Genomic DNA, 24,078 nt, shown 5'->3' on the forward strand with positions numbered 1-24,078 from the left:
CATAAACACACACACACGCACACACACACAGAGACACATGTGTACGAGCAGAACACTCTCTTGTTGGGCAACCAAAGCAAACAAAGAAAACGGATGAAAGCGAGACCGAACGAAAAATGTTCGCACAAAACGGTACCAAAAAACCGCGCGCGCCGCGATGTTTTTATTAAGTGGCCATATGAGAGGCCGCGTGTGCGTGAGAGCAGCGAACCTTTCTTTGGGGTGGTAGGGGGGAGGGTAGTGACCACAGACCAGACCAGACGTCATTTCCTGTTCCTGCGGAGGATTTGCGTAATGGGGGGGATGAATGAAGGCTGATGAGCCATCGGCGCACTTTCTCTAACGACTCGGCCTCGCTCTCGCTCGCTACGAGCCACCGGATCGAGAGAGAGAGAGAGAGAGGGATCCAGAGAGAGAGAAATCCGAGTGCTACCGAGCCTCTGAAAGACCCGGCGAATCCCAAGGCCTAAAGAGAGAGAGAGAGAGAGACAGAGCGCCCCGGAATCGAGGGCGATACTGAAACGCCGCTCGCCACACCACCAGACACCAAAAAACAAAGGTTACAACTAAATCGTTCCGCGGTCAATTTTCTTTGTTTTGTTTCACTTTTTTTTCTTCTTTCTGCTGCTGCTTTTTCGCAATCGCGACTCTTTGGTCTTTGGCGACTCTCGATGGCCGCGTGGCGCTGGCTGAAAACTATATAGGTCCCCCCCCTAAACAACCCATTAACATTTCGGTTTACGGTCACACACACACGTACACACAGGGAGAGATACAGACGTCTAGACTCGATATCAGTGCCGGCGAACAGAGTTCACGGAGCGAGTGCTTAGTGGCGGGCGGAGAGAGAACGGCAGAGGGAGGCAGAAGGTCATAGTGAAGGAACAGTCAGATAGGAACAACCGAATAATAGTGGACACCGACCGGACGACTAACTGCACTGTCGATCGACAAGCGTTTCATTTTCATGGATGCGCTTGCAACTTGCGGCGCACCTGCCTTTGTCGATTCCCGATCGATGCCCGATCGAACAGCTGTCAGAAGAAGCGAAAACCCATGATACACTTGAATCGTGCTTTGATCTCGTCTGGGCGCCCAGCGCTTTAACTACTCCGATATATCGACTGTTTCTACCTCGACCGAAACGACCACAACGATACAAATCGCTTCGAACAGACAACAGTTCCATTGATATGAAAACTTCGATGATGATCCCGCTGTTCACAAAAGGCAACAAATGTGAAACAAAAAAACTATCGTGGCATCACTTCACTCAGCCTGCGCAAAAGTGACGGATATCTTGTTACATCAAGCAATACTAGTTTCGGCCACCCCCTGTATCAGCAACGATCAGCAAGGGTTCATGCCGAAGCGCTCATCGGTGTCTAACCTGGTAAAATTCGTTTCCGAATGCCTGAACTTAATGGACAAAGGCCAACAAATGGACTGCATATACACGGACCTTAGGGCAGCCTTCGATAGGGTGTCACACGATATACTACTCACCAAACTTGACAGACTTGGAATGTTCAACAACATACTACGCTGGCTGAAATCCTACTTTATTGGCAGAATTTACCGTATCACAGGCGTGACACACTGTCCGATCCGTTCCTTCAGCGCATCTGGAGTGCCTCAGGTGAGCACCCTGGGCCCTCTCTTGTTCCTCCCAAAGAATTATTATTCACTATACGCCGACGATATTAAGTTATTTATGTCTACTCGGACCGTTAACAACGGCATCAGGCTCCAAGGTGCGCTCACATCGCTCTGCGAATGGTCCAATTGGAGCGATCTTCAGCTGTTACTCGCTAGAACTGGTCGGCTAGAATAGAGTTACTATGCCGGGGATACTCTATAAAAACGCACAACAAACTGTAAATGACCTAGGAGGTAATTCTCGTCGCGAAGCTGACTTTCACAAATCACTACGAGATTTACTATTTAAAATGACCAAAAAGTGTTTGACGAATCCCGTGTGCGTGAAGTCCCTTTACTGTTCCCTCGTTAGGTCACTACACTTGAGACGAACGCGGTTGTATGGTCGCCGCATCAGGCTAGCTGGTCGGCTAGAATAGAGGCAATTCAAACGGAAACTAACCGCGGTACGCGGTAAGGAAGTTGCCCTGGATAAGCTTTGACAACATGCCCAGCTCCTGGAAAAAAATGAGAATAAGTGATTCCCAGGCAAGCGGCCGGGATCGTCAGGCTATCAGCTAGCCAGCACGCTAGTCACCTCCTCGGAGCCCATGAGCCTATCGCTGCGATGTCGCGTAGCCTTAAACGTTGTGGCAGCAGCTCACTTCGACTTTAATGTTTGTCATTCAGAATGCAGGGAGCGCCTGAGATTCGTCTGACTAAACTTCATGCGCATCAACCTGTTTGCTATTATATTGGATTGTACCTCTTCGTGTACTTTGTAATCCAAGTAATCGCCATGTCATCGCTCATCTAGCCGATGCTGGCCAATGAGCCTAATAAACAACAATAACAATAACAATAACAATAACAATGCAAATTCGAGTCGTTTCGTCGCTTGTCGATCGCTTTTCTAACAACCTTCTTTGGATTCGACAGTACGACTGAATCGGCGGCTTCGGTTCGGCAATAGACATAGACGGGGTTGGCTTCTCCAGAACCTGTTGCTGCTGAGCGGTACAACCATGCGCTTCCCTCCCCCATTCGATATTCAGCAGCAGCAGCAGCAGCCAAAAACCCGGCTGGCACCCCCTGGCTGGGAAGGCCAGAAGGAGAGTTTAGACCAAACACGCAGACTACAGGGGCCTTCCCCTGGTGGGGGGAGAGGGGGCTCCCGATAAGGCCGAGCGGGAAATAGCGTCTGATTTATGGTGCTGGGTTGGGGTTGGGTGGTTTGCCCATAATCCGTCGCACACTCAATCGGTTACGGACGCGCACACACACACACGCACAAGCACACGGAACACGGCGCTAACCGTCACACAATAGCCCCCCTCGCCTTCTTCTTTCTCCTTCGTCTGCGCCATGCCAAAATGTCAGCTTTGATGGCGCAGTCTCGACGTGATCGTGCTTTGGGGGGGGGGGGGTCTCTCCCCAAAAAAACGGCCAAAAAACCAAAAACAACCCAACTAAGCGCCAGACATCCCACGACCCTGGTTTCTAGTAAAAAAAAATCGGTCGCGGCCGCCACACCGCCGTCGCAGAAAAAGGGGAACAGAAAAAGGAACAACCGTAAAATGACGCGTATGTCTTCGGGCGAGGGGGCGAGGGGGGATGTACACCTGAACTACCTGAGCCCGCTGAGGCGGTTTTTCGGGAACAAAGTGCAGCAGACGTACAGGGCCCGTGAAGTGGTCCCGACGAAGGAGGGTCCCAAAACGGAGGCTAAACCTTCAGACAAACCCAGCCTGGAGGAGCAGCCAGGGTTTCGAGGCGGGGCCGCCCGGCCTTGCTCGTTCACTCGCGCCGATTGTGAACCGTGGAATTCTCGGAAGTGGACATAGCCAGCTAGCCAGCTAGCCAGCTCAGTGTCGGACAGGATCGTGGTCGCGATTTGGCAACCGACTGTCTGACGAGCCGACGGTGATCGCACCCATTCCTGAGACATGGGCCGCACCGCGCCGTGCGCTAGAAAGTTGGGCCAACTTGACTTGATCCCCCCCGGCAGCGGCAGCTTGTTTTGTTTAACAAACTGCGCCAGTGCCAGCGCTCGGCCACGAACCCCGACGAGACGTAATTATTGGATGGATGGATGTGTTCTGTGACCGCGCGCACGACGCATGAGTGAGAAAAGGTGGCGCTCGCGGGAGCATTAGCAAAAACAAGGTTTTATTTTTTTTATATGATCTGCTGAACTGAACACTACAGCACATACACAAGCAACCCAAACCTCGAGAGAGAGAGAGGATCGGGGTCGGGGGATACGAATCTCCAAAACTCATCAGTAACACCCATAAACGTTCAGTTTATCCATCATGCACGTCCAAGTACTCCACGTTCGCTCGAAAACAAAACGATACAGAGAAGACCACCAAAGAGCACGAACCAAAAATCGGATGCTGCTGATCGGATGCTGGAGGGAAGGAACGCTCTGCCTGCTACACACAGAGTCAGATCCGAATTTGGGTTGTCAACCGACAACAAATTGCCCTCCGGGCCCTTGTAGGTGGTGGTTGGGGATGTTGGCAGCAACTTCGCTTCCTCCCACTCGAAACTATACAAATCAGTGTGCGTGTGTGTGTGTGTGTGCGGGTGGGTGCAATCCCTAGAAAAAACCGTTAATTGCAACAACAGCAACAACAACAATAACAGTAGTCAGTAAGCGCGGGCGGACAGTGTGTGTAGCGTGTGCGCTTGTGTGCGTGCGTTGGCGTGCGTTGAGTTGCGATCTTGATGCTGCTGATGATGACGACATGGTGGTAGCGACATCATCCCTCCACCCCCACCCCCTCCTAGACGGACACGGATTAACACTCAACTCATCCGCTCACAGTTCCGCGCGCACTTTTCCTTTCGTTTCCAACAGACACACACGTACACACACACACACACATGAATACATATGACATGTGAGACGTCCGCGAGAAGCATGTGGGCCGGGTACAGTGATCTGGCGCCTGGCGAGGGGGACGTCGAGACGAGACGAGACGAGACGATCACGATCACGAGACGCGAACTGTCCAAATTCTGTCTTCTAGCTTTTGCTGAATGACTGATTGTAGAGCAGAGCAGTGAAGAGTAGGGTAAGGGAAGGAGGCAAGAAGGTACTCTGCCACACCCATGGGCTGGTTGGCGATGTTCTCGGGAGACGATGTAAGAGCAGTACTAGAGTAGTAGCAGACCATTCAATTTCACTGATGCAGTAGAAGCAGAGCAAGTCTGCAAGAAGCTGAATCGAACGCTTCAATGAGAAAGTAAATACCCAAAGGAAGCGCGCGCGCGAGAGAGAGAGAGAGAGAGAAAGAGAGAGAGAAGAAGGGATCGCCAATGGAGTGGAATGAATGGACGCAGGCTGACTCTCGCTGCTCCGGATTTAGCACGTCTCTCGCCAACCCGATCGTGCCAACGGTTTTAGCGTTTCCGTACTAAGTCGAAGAAACAACGGTGTTCCTACGCACTCCGGGCAGGCAGGCAGGCAGGCAGGCCCAACGCAACGCTACGCAACGGAACGCACCGGTAGCGGCCTCACCACACCACAGCCGGAGCATTAATTTTCACACTTGCCTCCGACATTTTCCAGCCAGTTCATAATTCCCTTGACGGGGAAACGCACACACACACACACCACATACATACACTTGCCTGGTGCTGTGCGGCAGGTTTGTGACCCTGTCAGGTCGGCGTTACCTTAGCAGCAGCCTACTATTTGCTGTTATCACATTTGCCTCCGTCCCCGAACGTGAGTGTTGCACTCGAGGAGAGAGAGAGAGAGCAAAGGGAAACACATCAAGCGCGTCTTCCTCTTTCCGAGCAGCTCGCGGTGCGCCCAGCCCAGCCCAGCCCAGCCCAGTGGTCCGGTTAGCAACAAGCTTCTGGTCTGGCGCACTCGCGCAAAAAGGTTATCGATCTGCGCCGCTGACCAAAGCAGTAGCATCGGCAGCAGCAGCAGCTGACCAAGGTGCTTCAGATGCCTTACCGTGGATGCTGGAGGTCGCGGCGCGGGTGGCTGGTTTGCCGGTTTTTTTTTTTGTTTAAATGCCGGTGACGTTTCCGGGTTACGTCAGAATCAAACGCGCGCGCGTGCGTGCGCGGGCGTTCACAGACACGGAGGCGAAGATGCTAGACCAATTTACGGCCGATACGCAGATCAAGGTCACAAAGGCACGCACAAAAAAAAATGGGTTGAATATTGTTTCATTACGACTACGACTGCTTTGTACCTCGCCTACCTTTGTGGTTGCTTCAGGATTCCCCACAGGTTCCCAGGATCTTGGTTAGGTTTTTATCTGTCCAAAACATCCAAATTCGAACAAGGGTTCGAAATTTCACGCAGTCATGTTTTGTTTTGCTCCCCATACAAGGAGTTCTGCCGAAGACCGACAAGAAAGACAGTTTACTGATGGAAGGTTTACTGATGCCGAAAGAAATCGAAAAAATACCGCATACGTGGACAAAAATTGAAAAGCATTATTTGAACAGAGGTTTTTTTTGGCAATTAGGTGATTCTAAAACCGTCTTAAGGGGAGGGGGGCTACGGTATTTTATTTTATTTCTTCGCATTTCCTTTTTACATTTTTTTATGAGTGCTCATCCTTTCAAGATTATTGTGTAAAATTTTGGGATCAATCGAAGCAAAACTGACAAAGATATTGATTTTTTAAAACACACCGTTTCATACAAGGCCAAAACCATCTCGTTACATTTTTAAAGTCGGTGCCCATCGTAGCATAGAAACTACTGGACCGATCGATTTGAAGTTTTGAACATACATTCTGTGCACTATTTGCAAGGTAGCCCTTTCGAGTTTTTATAAAAATTGTTGATACTTGTTTTTTAATAATTCTTTTAAATTATGTAAAGCTCGTTGTTTGAGGTAACATCGAAAAAAGCGTCACTTTTTCAACTTCAAAATTCTGCCAAAAATCGAAATATAGGAATTTTAACAAAAACTCGACGAGGTTACCTAGATAAACTTATAATCTAACAAAAGAATATTGATTTGTTTATTTCTGATGACCCGGCACGTGGCTACGATGGGCACCGCAAAAAGTACCTTTTTGCAAACTTCCCTTTCTGGATTGGAAACCATGAACTTAATTTTGATGAAATCTTCCCCAAAATAGAACCAAATATTCTTGAAAGGTTGTAGTCTAACATGACATTCACTTCAAAAGATAAAATTGGATGGTTTCTTCACTAAAAATCACTTCAGGAGGTTCAGATAAAAAAATCTCCAGAATGGAGTTTGAAAAAAAAACTTATTTTGACATGGACCACGCGCGCCGCTCGGAACCTTCCGGTTTCTTCCGGGCATGCTAGTGCCGCTAGTGTGGTCGTAGTGTGGCGCGCGAGTGCATTCGCCTATCGCTATCGAACGCTACGCTCACCGCAGACGATAAGGCTGAAAGGCATCGAAGCTGAGATGGGCACACGCCCCACCGATACCTCCGCTCTCTTCTCTTCCTACTACCTTCTGTAAGTACACATTCGTTACACGGTTCACGAATCAGACATTTCTGCGTAATTAATTAGCCGTCCCCTCCCCCCTCCCGGTGAGGGGGAACCATCACCACCACCACCAAGTGAGAAAGTGAGAATGGGGCAGAACAGTTGAAGTGCAGCTGATGCACGTTATCTGTGTGACCGATGAGACCGATGGTGGCGGCGGCTGTGTGGATGCTATGGGAGGTCTTCATTCGCCTATGGATACTCGCTTGGGGTGATTGATGAACTCCGGGATACGCTCGGGTTACCCCCTCGCCCCCCCTGAATAACGATCTACTTTACAGCCGAGAAGTGAGCGATCTTCTCCCCCGAGTCCCGGAAGGTGCAAAGGGTAATTAGCAGCAGCAGCAGCAGCAGCAGCAACAGGGGAAGCGCCACGTGCTAGAGGATGACGATTGCGTTTGACGGCAGCACGGCAGTCCGGTGATCCGAGATCTTGGAAAGTGAAGGATTGCATATAGAGGCACAATCCCCGTATAGAGATAGAGAGAGCTCTGGAAGGATGCAGAGGGAAGAGGAGACCCGTGAACCCAGCAGCTAATTGGCTGCTACTGTGTGGCACTCTACCCCTTCCCATACACACACACACACACACTGTAGCGGGCGTTTATTACTTACCGGGAGCCAGCAGCCATAAAGACTCCGATGCGCAACGATTGGTGTGTGTTGTGTGTGTCCGCCCGACCATTCCCCGGGGGGGCTTCAGGCATCTCCGGTCAAATGACGGGAGTCCCGGGAGTCGGCACACGCACTCGTCCGCTCGAAAAGCTTCTAGCGGGCGCACACACACACACACACACATCATACACGCTTTACGCTTTACGGTTTTACTGGATGAAAATGAAGGTTTTCCTTCGGTTCGCCTCGCCTGAACGCTCACGGATGCGCGCGCGCGTCAAGGTCCAGCCATGGCAACCACACAAACCAACAGCACACACCTGCGGGGGGGGGGCGCGAGTGCCGATCAGTGCTAGTGCACGTCCCGGCCCCGGCCTCGGCCCCGGCCCCGGCGAACAGGTCCGACGTACACACGCGATCCGATCCTCTCCTTGTCGTCACGCGACACAGTCAAGCTGCTCGCTGGAGGAGTTCGTGGTTCAGGAGAAGTCCAGGAGTCCACTCGGTGGCCTGGCCAGAACATGCCAGCACAAGGAACCGACCGGGGAATACGTTCCAGGAGTTCCAGGGCCGCAAAACAAAAGCTGGCCAAGATACGCAAAGAGTTGCAATCGAAGTCAATACTAGGCAGCAGCAGTAGTAGCAGCAGTAGCAGAACTCGCTGTTCGTCCTCAAACCGATGAGTCAGACGAAAAGACAGGGACGGTAGACGAGACCGCCACCTGCCAAATACCACTCGGTGTTGCCAATCGCCTGGCGTTTCTGGCACGGTATGAGACGGTTTAAGGGGTTCTCTATTCGACGATCGAAACGAGCGCCGAACCCTTAAACACTAGAACGGCGCGTGCCATACAAGCAAGCAGCCAACGATCTAGCCGAGCGTTTCCGCATGACCGAACCGATCCAAGCATCTACGAAGAATATGTGAAGGGATTTGGGGGGGGGGGGGGAGAAGGGGGGCACAAGCAACGGCAAATTGCACAATGCTTCTCTCCAGAGTTGCCCACAGGACTCGAGCTTTCGTTCAATTGCGGATCCGCTTCACCTGTCACACTAAAGACCAACGAAACAGACCCAAGATCTATGAAACAGAGAGAGAGAGAGACGGAGAGAGAAAGAAAGAGAGAGAAAAGGGGGGAGGGGAGAGCGATATGGCTGTATGTCTACTACTCTGATCGGACGCTACTCCTTCTGCCAGCACGTCGTTGACCAGACCACCGTGACGGTGATGATTCTCCAGCACTAGTCCCCCCCCCTCCTTCTTCTTCTCCTCTTTCTCCTCTTCCCTAACCTGCTCTTTGTCCGCATATCTGATCCGATACGGGGCCAGAATACTCCAGCCATCGCCTGACTTCTACACCTCTGAGCAGTTTAATAGAGAGGTGCTGAGAACCCTTCTTCTTCATTTTCTCCATCTTGTTTTCCGCCTTTTTCTTCTTCTTCTTCCTTTTCTTCTTCTTCTTCTTCTTCTTCCTTTTCTTCTTCTTCTTCTTCTTCTTTCTTTTCTTCTTCGTCTTCTCCCCTTTCCCGCTCCTCGCGTGCTCAACCGTCGATTGCTCCTGTTCCGTTTTATGACACAGAGAACGGGTAATGGTAAGACATTGGTCCACCTGATGTGATGATTCAATTTGACGCCGAGGTGCACAAGTTGCCGGCGCCGGGGAGGTGGCAGCGGAATACATATTATATATATATATCGCGCTATCTCCACCTCGTTGTTCGTCCATTCACCAACAACGGGGATGCCTCTCCTCCTCCTGCTCCTCCTCTTCCTCCCTTTCCTTCTTCTCCAAATCCTCCTTTCATAACAGTTACCTGGCGCTGTGCTGGGCCGAGCGTACTCTAAATAATTTATTTCGATTTTCAAATTTAGATTTGCACGCTCCGGTGAGTATCCGCCGCGTCCGGTACCCCAGTGGTTCGGTTTTCGCCCCTCAGCACCATTGAAGGGGGGCACACACACACACCCACAAACATAGGTTAGTTCGGAACCCCGGGAATTAGTAATTATCTGCAATTATTGTGTTGAACTAGTTCGCCTAGTTGTGCTGTGGGGCTTAGGATATTCCACTAAAGCTCGTTAATCTCGCTCGAGTTTGGTCAGTACGGAGCGCACCCGGATGTTTGCGAAGTTTGCGCGACTTATCGCGTTAAGCGAAACTTGAACAACTACTGATTGGCATATCTGGAGGATCTGTGGGATGATCCAGAATGTATCAGTGAAAACATCTTCAAGCAGGGATGCCGAGAGCACTGTTCAGTGCCAAGCCAAGGGTCATGATAAGTATTTGTGTCGCCACAGGAACTGCTGTCAACGAAAAAGAAATAATGGGAATGCAAGAAAGTTGCCTAAAACTGAGTGTCCGGTCAAGGGCAATATGAAAGAAGAGCTTTCATTCCAAATCCAAATCCAATCCAGATCTTATTTAGCTTATAGGACGTAAGGTAAGTTCCCGCGAAAGAACTGTCAAACTAACTGTCAAAAATCAGGCTAAACAGACATACGGGTAGCAGTAGTCGTATGACCCACTTCATTGAGCCCCCTTCCCCCGTCGTGATATGGCGGCCGTAGGACGCAACGCACGCACACACGACACGCACGCAACGAGCTCAGCTCGAGAGGAACCGCTGGTACATCACCGAGGCGGCTACAGGTGGCATTTGCCGCGCTGGCCGAACATGGCCACCTTTCACCCTGGCAGAATCGGGCAGAGTAGTCCCTTACAAGACGGCCTTTCTCTCTCTCTCTCTCTTTCTCACTCCTCCCTGCTTGCGTATCCGGTGAGGCAGAACCATAACACAGAACGGAACGGAACCGACACCGAACCGGAAAGCGGAAGAAAAGCAAGCGAAGGATAATTAAACCGCACACATTTAATGTGAGATAATCGTCGATCACTAAAACGAGGGCACGGTACGGGTGGAAAAGGTGAAGGGAGGATGTCGTGGCGACCACGCGGAACATGGACCGCAAAAGGAGGCAACAACACGAACGAACGAACGAACGAACGCGCAGAAATGAAGCGAAGAAGCGAGAAATTAGCAGCAGGTGAGAGAAGGGGTGGGGTAGGGGAGGGGGTAAGATGCTCCGCGCCTGCATCTAAAGCAGGATATGCGTGCGCACAGATCACTCTTAATTGTATATTAATTGCTCCAAAAAGGGGGTGCGCGCAGGGGGTTGTGCGATGGGGAAGGGGGAGAGGGAGGGAGGGCCGGGCGGGCAATGGCGATATTGGCGATTGATTTCCATAATGAGCGTCGAAAACCCTCTCTCTCTCTCTCTCTCTCGCTTGTGTTGAAATGACATATAAGCAAGGGGCGGTGGTGCGGTAGGAAGGGGTGACCGGGAAGGGGAAAGCAGCGTTGCTAATGAGATCATATTCCCCCCCTCTCTTGCAATACAATGTGTGTGTATGGCGCTGGGCGCGGGTCGCACGATCGGGCTTCTCCACGCATTTAGCACCTACTTAGCAGCCCCCCATAGACCACTCATGCATGTGTGTGTGTGTGTGTGTAACGAATGTCTGCAGCCGATTGAGGTAGGCAACTGCTGAATGCTATAGACGACTTGCAGCAGATACCTAACCTGTACCTAGCTGTACCCCGGCCACGATAGCAAGTATCCGGAGAAGAACGTGCTGTCAAAACAATGAAGGGAACGGAAGAAAGTTGCTATCATGGCCTAGGGCCACGGATAAGATCGAAGGCGAAACTTTCCTTCAGAACCAGGAGGTGCTCTTCCCTAGCAGCTCGGCCGAAAATTCGCTGGAAAGAACTGTCCGTGTGTATGTGTCAGGTATTTGCAAAACAAACTTGTTATTGTTGCAAATGCCATCAAATGACAGCCACTCGATTCGATCGATTCGACACGCAGCCGATTCACGGCACGGAGATGACACAGCGCGTCCTGCCACAGGACCTCCCTTTGCCTGGATAACACCGTTGAGATGGGAAAACCGTTGAGCGCTTGACGCGCTGACGGACAGAGGTCGACCCCGCTTTAACGGCCTGTTGACATTACCTCTCGACCCGCACCGAACAAACGATGTGCGTGTGCGTGTGTGTGCGTGTGTGCGTGTGTGTTGAATGTACAAACCACTTGATAGTGAGAGAGTGAGTGAGACAGAGAGAAAGAGAGAAACAGAGGAAGAAAAAAAGGAGAGATCATCAAGGATCCATTCCGCCATGGACTCCACCAGCGTGAGCTGGAGATCGCGGGCGCGCTCTCTCTCTCTCTTTCTCTCTCTGTCAATTCAGGACAATGTTGCACAGTACCGGTACCGATGGTGGCTTCTTTGTTCGGCGGGATCCGTGCTTCCGGTTGCATGTGTGACCGTCACCATTCGGTTTGCCTGTCTGTCTGTCTGGCTGGTTGGCGGACTATTTGCTCTTCCACCTTCCCGACCGACAACCCCCCTCCGTTTAACCTCTTTGCTCTTAACACTCATTTATCTCCATTCATGTGTTTTGTTCCATTCCCTTTTGTCCACCACCACCTCTCCCCCGTGGTGTTTTTCTCTTTGCTTCTCTTCTCAATTTGTCTCCTGTTCTCTGCGCTCTCTCTCTCTCTCTCTCTCTCTCTATTTTGCTTTCTCTCGCTTTCTCTCTCGTTCTCTCACACTCGGCTACCGTTTGTGCAACTTCCTCTGCTTCTATCGGGCCGCTTCCTTTCCCTTCCTTTACACTTATCAATTCCCATAACTCCTTAACCCATTTGTTTCACCTTCTTTCTGTCTGTCTGTCTGTCTGCCTGTCTGTCCGTCTTGTTGACTGGCACAGCATCTTCAGCAGCAGCAGCAGCAGCAGCAGCCCTCTTCCGCACACGCAATAGGCCACACAGGAGGTGGGTTGTCATCACAGCAGTAGGTACACAGCTGCTGGTACTGCCGCTGCTACCGCTGCTGTAGCCGTTGTCAGCGCTATTGACACAGCTGCAAGTCACCGATCGAAACGAACGAAGCCGGGAGAAACTCAACCAGGGCAGAAGGGCTATGAGTTGTGTCCCCCCGGGGGGTGGGGAAGGGTATGTGGTGCGAGGGACCCGGAAGAGGAATGCGAGAATGTGTGTGTGTGTGTGTGCTATTTTTTGACATTCTTTTTAACTTGACAGCGCGAATCACCTTCTTGACAGATCCGTTTGACAGCCACCGGAGTCCGAAGGACATCCCCATCCCGGGGGTGTAGGGACCCCGATCCAGTGTCCCGATGTAGTACTCTCTATGTTCATATCTCTATATAGGTGTATATGCAGGTGTACGTGTGTACGTGTGTGTACTCACCGGATGATCTTGCGCTTGTTGTTGGGATGGAGCCGGTTGGCCGACGGTCGATCGACGGTTGCCAGTAGCTTGTGCAGGGCCGGGCCCTCGTACGATTCGAGCTCGTCCACCGATAGTGTTCCTGCCCGGCACCGGTCCACCAGCGCACCGCTCACCTGTTGCTCCTCCTCCTCCGGCGGCTTCGGGCGCTGGTCATCACCAACATCACCAGATTTCGGGCGCTTCGTTGGCCCCTCGTCGGCGGCGGCGTCGTCGTCGTCGGCACTCCGGCGCCGGATATGCTCTCGCCGTACACCGTCACCGATCAGCACCTGCCAGAGCAGACTCTCGATGTAGTAGTTCGTACCGCCGACCACGATCGGCATCCTACCGGCGCTCAGCAGTGAGTCAATCTTGTCCAGAAATAGGGGGAATAAATTGTTAAGAGTTAAGGAAAAAAATTCTTGCCGTGAGAGAGAGTGACTTCCGTTAGGTGCATTGGAGGAGTTGAGGAGTTTTGCGCGGCTCAAGCGGATTTCGTGGCAGCTAGCTACTCGGGAGGAAGCCATGGCATTCCACGATTGTCACGACGTGGCGTTAGCCTAACGCTTATCAGCTCGAGCAGGATTTCCCCCCTCGGTTGCCTGATTACGCTCCGCCCCCCCCCCCCCCTCCCTTTTTTCCCCTGTTCCGGGAATTTCCGGAACTGCGCGTCGTTAAAAATCGAGTCGAGAGACCCTGCGCCCCTCCCTATCCCATCGAGAGTGGGAAGAATCTTCCCATGCGAATCATGCCACGTCACACTCACGGGCCACGATTAGACGAACCTTGGACGATTGTGGTGGTGGTGGTGGTGGAGGCGGTGACGGCGCACGCACGCAAGCAAACGACTCCATTCACCAAATTGAGCGCCGCGCGCCCGGCTGCGAAAAGACCTTGAGCGCCGCCTGGTAGTAACGAACGCCGCGCAGCATCAGCAACAGCATCAGCAGCAGCAGAGGAGCGAGAGTGTGTCTTCGAGAGTGCCCTCCCCGCCTCGCCTTCCCCCCTTTAAATCCACGTTAGCGCGTCCGGCGTGCCGGCTAGAGACACATCATCTCATATGGTTGAGGCCGGGGCCCGGCGACGATGGCGACCATTCGCGAAAAAAAAAATCCCGAAAATAAACGGCAAACCAGCCGTCCACGCACACGCGTTCGCGCTTAGCTTGAGTGTGTGTGTGTGTGTGCGCTATTCACGCCGGTGGTGGAAGGGTGGGGGGAGGGGGGTCTGATGGACGAGTTCGCCGGCGCGTTCGCTTCCGCGTGATGTTAATTTATATTTTCGGCAATCGCGCGATCGTGACTCTGTCTCACCCTCTCTCTCTCTCTCTCGCTTGCTCAGGCCCGGGCGCAACCGGTGGCAACCGACGGCGGCGACGACCACGGTGGCTTATCTAACTGCGTCTTGCCGGGTGGCGCTCTCTGTCTGGCATCGTTCAGGGCCACACGGGACGACGACGTCGTCGTCGTCGTCGTCGTTGTCGTCGTTGTCAGTTTCGCCGCCGAAACTGGTTCGCGGTGCGATTTCGGCGCTACGCACCACAGCCCAAAGGCGCTCGCCTGCCCACACACACACACACATGCACGCGCGCACAAGAGTCCGAATTTATGAGGCCCGCTCCCTCTCCGGGCCCCCATTCTTCTGCTGCTGTGCTTCTCACCAACCAACCATCCATCGGAGCAATTTATCGGTAAACGCGTTGCAGCCGCTCATACGGCGCTTAACCACACACACACACACTTCCTTGTCATCGACCAACTCGAGGGGCCCACAAGAGGAGAGCACGGGTAGTCTAATACCCTATTCTCGACCTCCCCTCGCCACTACTGCCGGTGTGTCTTGGTCGCGTCAATTCATCTTCCTTTCTGCCCCCACCCGACTGTTAAAACTATTCGCGCATTTGTACCGCACGCGGAGGGGGGGGCGGGTTGCTGTTACCTCCTCCTCCTCCTCTCCTCCTCCTTCCGGTTGGGTCGGTTTTTTTTGAGGGGGCCGAAATCCCGGGTTTACTTGGGTAGCGCAGATCGCACAGCAGAGCGCCTGACGTGTGTGTGTGTGTGTGTGTGCATGTTTGACGAAGGATAAAGGGTAAGCAGGGCGCTCGAGCGCACATCTTCTACACAGAGAGCTGACAGATAGTTGCCCGGCAGATCGGAGAGTTTCTGCGGTCGTCGTGTCGCTTCTTGTTTCGCCACACGCCTCTTGCTACCTCGCCGTCGCCCCTCTGCTCATCATTATTATCATCGTCGCCGCCATCGTCATCAGCAGCAGCAGCAGCAGCAGGCGTGGAGACGAGGGCAACGAAAGTGAAAATTCCTTTCCACGGTGAGCTCCACCTTGACCACCATTATAAACACTCTCGCTCGCTCGTTTTCCATCTCATTCTCTTCTGTTGTTCTCTTCCCTCTTACTCTGTCTCTTTTTTGATCTTCTCGTCTGTCGTTTCTTAGCATCTTTGTTATGATGTAGATTATGCGAGGATGTTTCTATGCATATTGCTATCACTTCCTTTGTGTTTCTCTTTTTTCTCTACCGCTTTCTCTCTCTCTCTTGTTTTTCCTATTTTTCTCCTCCACTGTAGTTGTTCAATTTTTTCTATATTTTACAAGTGCCATTGATGCGCGCCCCCCTTTACGTCGCGATCGCGAGGAAACTCAAAACGTTCTAGATCTCATCTTCTTGAAGCCATATCGCCATATCCCAGCCTCCGATGCGTGTGCATGCAAGAAGGAACCTGACACGTTGCGGAGGTTAGCTCACTGTCCGTGTAGAAAATAACTCCGGAGGGCCGCACAGGAGGACAAATGCAGTCATATATTGCAACGAAACAACAACAAAATACACACTCTGTAGCATCAGCATCTGTACGCACCGGGATCAGGAGGAGGAGGATGAGGAGAAGGAGGAGGAGTGCTACAATGTAAGTTGGAAGCGGCAGCGGTAGCAGCAGCACAACCACCACACCACCACCACCAACCAAATCCACGAAAAGCCGTTGCCAACATTCCATTCCCATAAAACACTTGCTGCTGCCGCCGCCACGCAGCAGCAGCAATATCCGTGAATGTCTCTCGCTCTCGTTTCCTCTTTTTCCGTTCAGTGATGCCTTCAGCCGGTGGTCGCGAATCCTTGCGGGTCTCCTCCAGCCAGCCAGCCAGCCAGCCACCCAGCCGCGAAACGACGTTCTGGTTCTGGTATCTCGCGTCTTATTTTTTTGTTTTTGCTACTATTTCCATGGCATTCATGGACCAAAATACGTTCTCGGGGAGTTCGCGCTTTAGTTGCTCAATCCGTTGTTGGTTTCTTCACCACTCTTTCGTTTCCTTTTCGTTTGGTTCGTTTGGTTTTTCTTCGGGTTTGTTGTTTTCGTTTTTTACCTTTTACGTTTTTCGAAGTCAAAACAGCTCTGGAGGAGCATAAAAATGATCGACGAATTAACAAGCGGATGGTTATGGGAGCACATGTAGCATGTGCGTGAGTGTGTGGCACATGGAGATATTGTCCCGTTTTTTTTTTGGCGACGGGAGGGGGGCTTTCCATCAACCAATACCCATCTGTAAGCGGACTCTGGAGCTGGCAGACGGAGACGGAGAGTGTCTGGAGACCCGGGGCGCGTCTCTCGGTGTGAAACGCATGCGACACATATTATTACGCGAGTGTGGAATGTGTTTTTAAACTGTGAGTTGGCTAACTGAATTTTGAATGTGCACAGCATACGTGCGTGGTTTATACCAAAGGGAGGCAGGAGTGTTTTTTGTTTAAACTTGCGTTTTTTTCTTCTTCTTATTCTGTTGCTTCTCCTTTTTGCTCCTGCCGATGGAGTTGAGAAAAAAAGGTCCAAACTATGTATACCCCCTTGAACAAGACTCTAGAGCGCCTCATAAAATCATAAATTCTTCGATTATTGATCAAGTACCTAAGCTAAACACTGTATTCCGTGTTGGCCGGTAAGAAAGGTCATTAGTAACATTTCAATTACTTGTGTTTGTTTACGTTCGAGCATTATGATCGAGTAATGCCTGCTTTACGGTTGTAACTTGCATGCATTGCAATTCAATCAAGCTGATCCAGCTCAAGAGTGAACAGTTTCTGCTCGTGCCTTGCATTTTTGATCGCAACTGTTTTCATGCCGATTTATGCCCAAACATTGTTTCCAATCCATGTCCTAACACGTCCTACAACACGAACGATCGCTGCTTACTGCGCGCCTTTGCGTTTGTCTCCAGCTCAGCAACTATTTCCCTGTTTCTCTTGGTTGTTTCCATGTTCTAACACGTTCTAACAGCTTGTCCGTTGCCGTATTGATCTGTACAAAGTCAGTCCGGTTTACCACTGCTTATACAACCCAACGTTAGTTTGTTCCGATGGCAATTGCAAAGAAATCTTTGCATTCGTGTACCTTGCACTGTTGTACGTTGAAAACAAACAATAAATCATATACCGCCAAATAACAGTCAATGCGCTAATCAATGACAGAGCTAACCCGCTAATGGAAAGCACCGGTGTAGACTGTGTTCCTGTCATGCTCTTAGGTATTGTGTCGAAATCTAAAAAAAAGAAAAGAGTGACATTACATTACACCACCTAGGCCTGGTCTAACTAAGGAACTCACAGTTCGGAGTCCCGCGGGTAGATAATGTCGTGACGGAGACGCAACCAGCCAGCCAGCCAACCGAAGTAGGCCATTAACGCGCCAGCCTCGGGACCCAGATGGTTTCCCTTTCGACGACCCACTAGGGGACCTCCCCCCCCCCCCCCACCCCCCCAGCAGGTCTTGCAGAGCACTGTTGTGGTTCTACCACATTTGGTTCACAAACATACATCGCCCACTCCACGGTTCCACGCAAGAACTATAGTCGCACGGACCGCACGCGCAGACTTCCTACTATGGCCTCGCGCAAATGGGCAGGTGGTGGTGGTGATGGTGGCGGTGGTGGGGCAGGAGGGCACGGACATACGGCATGCGCGGCACGTGTAATCAAACAGGAAGCGCTCTTTGCGCCCATGCTCTTACCTACCGCTGCAGACCCTAAAGCCAAGGCTATAATCCGCGCCCTCGACCACTCCACAGCTCCAGCCCATTTAACCGCCCATTCAGACCATCAACAGACTATCGTTGTTCAGGTCTAGGACCCTCTCCCCCAACCCGTTCATCAACCCCCTCGCCCCCCCCCTCCCCTTCGCCGATGGCCAACGGTGTGAGCTGGCTGTTTGACGGCAGACCACAGAGAAAAAGAGCGTCAACGGACAGTGGTGGAAGGGGGAGGTAGATGGAGTGGAGTGGAGGTGCTTCGAAGGGCGATGTGACCCCAGCTCCACCTCCCCTGGCTGGCCCACAAACAGACCGGCGATCAAACAGAAATCATCATTTGCATGCAAATGGTTTGCAGACTGGTCCGCGACCGTCGCCGTCGCCGCCGTCTATGCTCACCGCAACCGATCATCGCCACCTCGAAGGAGCAGTGAGAGAGAGAGAGAGAGAGAGAGAGAGAGAGAGAGAGAGAGAGAGAGAGAGAGAAAGAGCGAATACAACAAAAAAGCAGCAAACTTGCGCTGCGTGCGTCTCGCGAGCTGCGAGCGCTGAGAGTGGAGAGACCGGCCGGCCGGCCGGCCGGCTAGCGGTTATTGTGTGCTCCTTCTCCTTCGCTCGGATCGAAGCGCGCCCGCCCCCACCCCACCGAAAGACGGATCACCCCTATTTGACAGGTTCGCATGGTTTTCGAGGCACTCCAGCACACAACAAGCACGAACCGAGCTCCTGCCGACGACGACCACGACGACGATTTCGACTCACCCGTGAGTCTCATGAATATTGAATGAATTTGATTCCACGGGGTTTGGCTCCACCGACCGCGGGGCCACTCCGTCCCGTCCCGTCCCGTCCCGTCCCGTCCCATCTCCCGGGAACAGCACAAACCCCTTCTCCCCCCCCCCCCCCCTACTTCCCCTTGACCGCTTCCGGGACCGGTTTCTTTTTCGATTTTTTTTTCTTTCTATTTTGTGTGCATGTGCGTGTATGCGTGTGGAGAACATTCGGTGGAGACGGTTTTTTTTTCTTGTTGGTGTTCGGCTTCTTCGACGATTTTAATCACGTCTCCAGTTTGCGTTCGCTCCTTGCCCCTACCCCGACACTCGTCCCTTATCTGGGCGTTGGTGTAGTTTGAGAAGTAGTTAGTGTCCAGTTGCTTCGTCTCATGGGGAAGGAGGAGGAGGAGAATGAGGAAGGTGAATGCCACACTCAAGGGCTAAGGTAGCGGGGAGGTAGCTACGGAGTGGGGGCCGCGGCCGTACACTATTGGCCGCAAAAATGCGCTTGAATGGCGCCTCCGGCCACCGGCGCTTTTTTGCGCTCGATCGTTCGTGATCCTGCGAGCCAATACCGGGTGGTTGGGGTCTCTCTCGTGTCCTCTCTCTCTCTCTCTCTCTCTCCAGGATGGCTGCCTGGTTGTGGATCTTGGGCCGCGGGCCGGTTTTTTTTTTTAGGGCTTCGGTACAGTGTCGGCGATAACGACAAAGCAAACAAACCATAAATGTGACCCGTTCAAACCGTTTTGAAGGTCCGAGAACCCATCCGACCGCCTCAAGGGAGAGGCTTAAGGTCTCTCTCTCCCTCTCTCTCTCTCTCTCTCTCTCTTCGGTTCAGCGTCGGCTACTTTTTGAACAGCACAGCACCACCACCGCCGCCGCTGCATGAGAGCCTTGATTCTTTAGGCGCATAATTAATAGCCTCGTTCCCAAAAAAAAAAAAAACAAAGGACAGACCCGTGTCAACGTCGCGCGTCAAAATCAGCTCCGAATGGCTTTGGGTGAGTCCGTGGGAACCGCGACGTTTGGCTGTACGTTACCGTGTCGCCGCCGCCGTGCGCTAAGCGTTGCTATAGTTTGAAACTATTATACAAACATGCGCAACCGAGAATCGTCGTCATCGACTTCCGAGAAGAACTGTTGCGAAGTAGAGGGACCAGCCGAGAGCCGAGCGGGTGGTTTAGTAGGTTTACGCAACGGCAGATAAGGTAGAAATCAAACCCCGCTATAGGCTCCGGAGCTCAAGCATTCAAAAGCCTTGACTAATGTCTTCGCGTAGACTGGCGGCCAAAGCCACTACCGGCATGGGATGGGAGATTGATGGGAGAGGTTGATGATTTTTTTCGTTGTAAGCAACACATCTTCTTCTTCTTCTTCTTCTTCTTCTTCTTCGGTTTTTTGTAGTAAAAGGATACGATCGGTAGGGCTTGCTCGCGAAAGTGGGTGACGGTGAAAGCCCGGTCCGGTGTCACCACATCCAGTAGATGGTGCTTCGCGATCGCCTGCTCCGCCTTGGTCGCCTTGGCCGTCACAATGTCCAATCCTTTGTAAACCTGCAACAACAACAACAACAACAGAAAAGAGTGAGTAAAAACGATATCGAGTCGATTGGAGGAAATTGAGCTGGTTTGAGTTAAGAGAAAAGGGATGATGTAGCGCATTATCTGGCGCATGCAGTGCCCCCCCACGGGGCTGCAGTTTCCCCACCAATATCCACCTACCATACCTACCAACTGTGTGGTGTGTGGTTGCGTTGCGTTGCGTTGCGCGGCGCACTCGACTCTCTCGTCCGCTCCCGCAGCTTCTACTCGTCGTTTTTGGGGTGTGGGAAACAAATGTGTGAATGGCGGACACAAAACAGAACGACCAAAAACCACACACAGTCGCGGCGAGTTGCCGGCGTGACCCTGACCCATCCCGAGTCCCGGCCGAGGGAAGCTCTCTCTCTCTTCTCTCTCTCTCCTCTCTCTCTCGCTCTCTCGCTCTCTCTATCGCTTCATGCATACACGACTTCGGGAAAAACGGAACGGATTGGTTATGGGCAAAGGCAAAGCAGAAAAGCGGAAAACAATTATAGATAGCCTAGAAGGGCACCAGAAGTAGAGAATCTGGGAACGGGCCGCCCGGTATTCCCCCAAGTGGTGGTTGATGTTGGGAGCTACGAACCATATGGGCATCAGGTTGCACCCCGCGCACACACACACACAAATATTTTACTCTCTTTCTATCTCTCTCTCTCTCTCTCTCTCTCTCTGCATGCATCGACCCCGGCTAGCACGTCAGACGACGACGACGACGATGACTCCGTGGCCCGGGGCGTAAATTAATATGAACAGGTGCGCACCTAACATGCGGAAATGTGCCGACGTCATCGAAACTATCCAAAAAAAAAACCATCCTGAGACAGGGCACACAGGGCACCAGCAGATGAGCAATTGTAGCGCGTCTCAGCATCCGCCATCAGGGTGCGATCAGGGGGTGCGCGCAGAGGGTGCGCGGCGGGAAAGCAGCAACTATTTTCCGCCCGCTTTTTTCCGATCCGATCCGACAACAGGAGAAGACGGGCCGAGAGCAAAGAGAGAGAGAGAGAGAGAGAGAGAGAGAGAGAGAGAGAGAGAGAGAGAGAGAGAGAGGGAGAGAGAGAGAAGAAAGAGAAGAGAGAAGGATCGAAAAGAGCCTGCGGTTGGATGATTAATTTAGGGATCGATTAATTTGTCTGACGAACGCCGTTTATGCGCCCCCCCTCCCGGGTCGGATCGCCCGGATAATTGGGGCGGGGGTGCAGCAGAGCCCGGCCCTTTACCGGTCAAAGGCCCACCCGCCTTATTATAGCAAATTGTGTGAGTGATCCTGCATGTCCGGGATACATGTCCTGGAACAACGATACAACGATACATCGAAGGTGTTGTTCCTGGTGTTACTACTACTAGTGCAGGGTTAATGGGAGTAGTTTGATAGGACGCCTTTGCAGCCGAGCTGCTAATCGGACAGGCTTGATCTCGTTCGTTCGCTGCTGGAAGGTTATGTTGCGAGGTTATGACGCGGAGTGACATCTCGACACGAGTCTCGAGTCTCCTTCGCTACATTCCAACCATTCCGATTTCTATCACTGCTAGCTTGGAGGACGCGGGGTGTGTGCGTCGGGTTCTTTTCTCGCCTAACTCCTAATCCACAAGCGGTACAACCGGTCAAAAACCAACCAGCCACTCTCCCTCTCTCGCTCTCATGCTCTCCTCTCACACCCCTCTCACTCACACACACCGATCGGCATTTGTCAGAAGACATCATCAGGTATGCTGCGCGGTTTGCTAGCCGCGGCTGCTAATACGCGCCCCGGTTGCTATGGGACCACCGCCACACCGCCACTGCCGTAACCTTGGCCTTATCGTTCGCGCATGCGACGGCGATGATGACGATCGCCACCCGACACACACAAACAGGTTGTTGGCCGAGCTGGGCCGGGCCGGGGCCGGGGCCGGGGCTGGGGCCTGACCGAACCGAGCCGGACCGGACCGGGTCTAGGCCTAGGTGATATCTCCTTCTCAGCACGACGCAAATTCCTTGCTTCCGGCGGTGGTGGTGGTGTTTGGCAGCGTAATAGAGCGCCACGAATGGCGCATTCCTTTCCGTCGTCCTTTACTCTCGGTCAGAATGAATCCCGTGAGTTAGCCGTTGGACCGTTGACTAGATAGACGCGGGCTAAACTCCATAATGAAAACAAAACAAAACAAGTTCTCACCTGTGTTTGCTCTGTCCGTAGAAAAACGCTGTCTACGCAAACGTTCGCGTTACTACTCATGTCGGCGTTCGTACGACCACAACCTTATGCGCGTACGCAGCATTATTCTATGAACGATTATGCACATTAGGATCAGGGGTTCGAGGTTCGAGTAGAGCAATTATCACTTATGTTATGGCTGTGACCTTTTCCGGGGAAAATAAAAGCAGCCATAACAAACGCGTTCATTGCTCTGCTCTAATCAATGTCAGTCGAATCGTTGGAATAATATATTATTTGCCTAACAAAACTGTAGACAAACCATTACAACTTTGCGGTTGGTTCGGCAACTTTGTTCGTGTAGCATTGGTTTTTTGCTAGGCACAGGATGCACACCCAATGTTATTGGTCATAATATTGGCCAAACCAAGCGTTCTTGACGTCAATTTGTTCAGCGTGCGTATCATGGGCATTGCGGTACTCGTCGATAAAATGGTGCCCAATGCTTAGAGAGCCTTGAAAATGATCTGAGGCAGACTAAATAGAAAAAAAAACTTAGATCTGTATAAATAAAAACAGTAATAAAATAATAAAATGCCAATAATTTTCACAATGCATTGCACTAAGAATGTTGGGTGTGTGTGTGTGTGTGTCCCACAGGCAAGGGACCGAAACGGAGCTACTTTTATTCTCGTCTAGCTTTAGCTATTTGACGAATCTCTCTCTGCGTACGACGCGGTATGTAATCAGCGATCGGATAATTCTCGCCAAAAACAAAAAGGCGCTAAATAGCCCCCGAACCACGGCCACGGTGTTTTACCCACCGACTGGAACGCAGCACGTACCCACACACACACACACACACACACACACTGTTACAACCAGGCGCTCATTGTAAACACTCGGAGCGGCGACAGCGGCACTCACCTGCATCGAGTCAGCGCTGACAATCTCGCCCCCGTATCGGGTGGCCAGCTCGAGCGACAGCTTCGTCTTGCCGGTACCGGTTGAGCCGAGGATGACAACGATCGGCGGTTTCGCCTTTGCCGGTTCCATCTTCACACTTCTATTATTACTACCACCACCACCGCGGTCACTATCGTTTGTTACCGTTGCGAACTGCACACCGAGGAGACACCGAAACGACGGCGCAAAACGCTGCGCTACACCACCAAACCCGGCGACCGGCGACCACGCGGCCGTTGATAGCATAACACACACCGCGCGATGACAGCGCCACTCTCACTCTCACTCACTGCAGGCCCGGTGGAGGTCTGCCACTCACGGATCACGCACGAATATATGCGGGTTGACGAAAAAGCGGTTCTCTCTCGCTCTCTCCGACATCACTACGATGCACCACTACACGTACACACACGCGCGCGCGGTACTGTTGAAATGCGGAGCTGGATTAGGTGAATCGATAAGTTCGTAGGCAGAGCGCGCGCGAAAGAGAGAGAGAGAGAGAAAATGACTGGATGCTAGAGCGCGCCG

At 52.1% G+C, this 24,078-nt stretch overlaps 1 protein-coding gene across 1 annotated transcript in view; it reads right to left on the reverse strand.

Annotated features, from left to right (window-relative positions):
* LOC125957638 (tRNA dimethylallyltransferase) overlaps positions 1 to 23,812 on the reverse strand; it is a 40,124-nt gene extending 16,312 nt beyond the window's left edge. Inside the window, exons 1-3 of the mRNA XM_049690487.1 lie at positions 23,512 to 23,812; positions 20,282 to 20,419; positions 13,041 to 13,432 (exon numbers count right to left, since the gene is read on the reverse strand). Coding sequence (XP_049546444.1) covers positions 13,041 to 13,432; positions 20,282 to 20,419; positions 23,512 to 23,796 — 815 coding nt within the window. The 5' untranslated portion in view covers positions 23,797 to 23,812. The remainder of the gene's footprint in view (positions 1 to 13,040; positions 13,433 to 20,281; positions 20,420 to 23,511) is intronic.
* Between the last annotated feature and the right edge of the window lie 266 nt (positions 23,813 to 24,078).

This window comes from Anopheles darlingi, chromosome X (assembly GCF_943734745.1).
Source record: "Anopheles darlingi chromosome X, idAnoDarlMG_H_01, whole genome shotgun sequence".
NCBI classification, from domain to species: domain Eukaryota; kingdom Metazoa; phylum Arthropoda; class Insecta; order Diptera; family Culicidae; genus Anopheles; species Anopheles darlingi.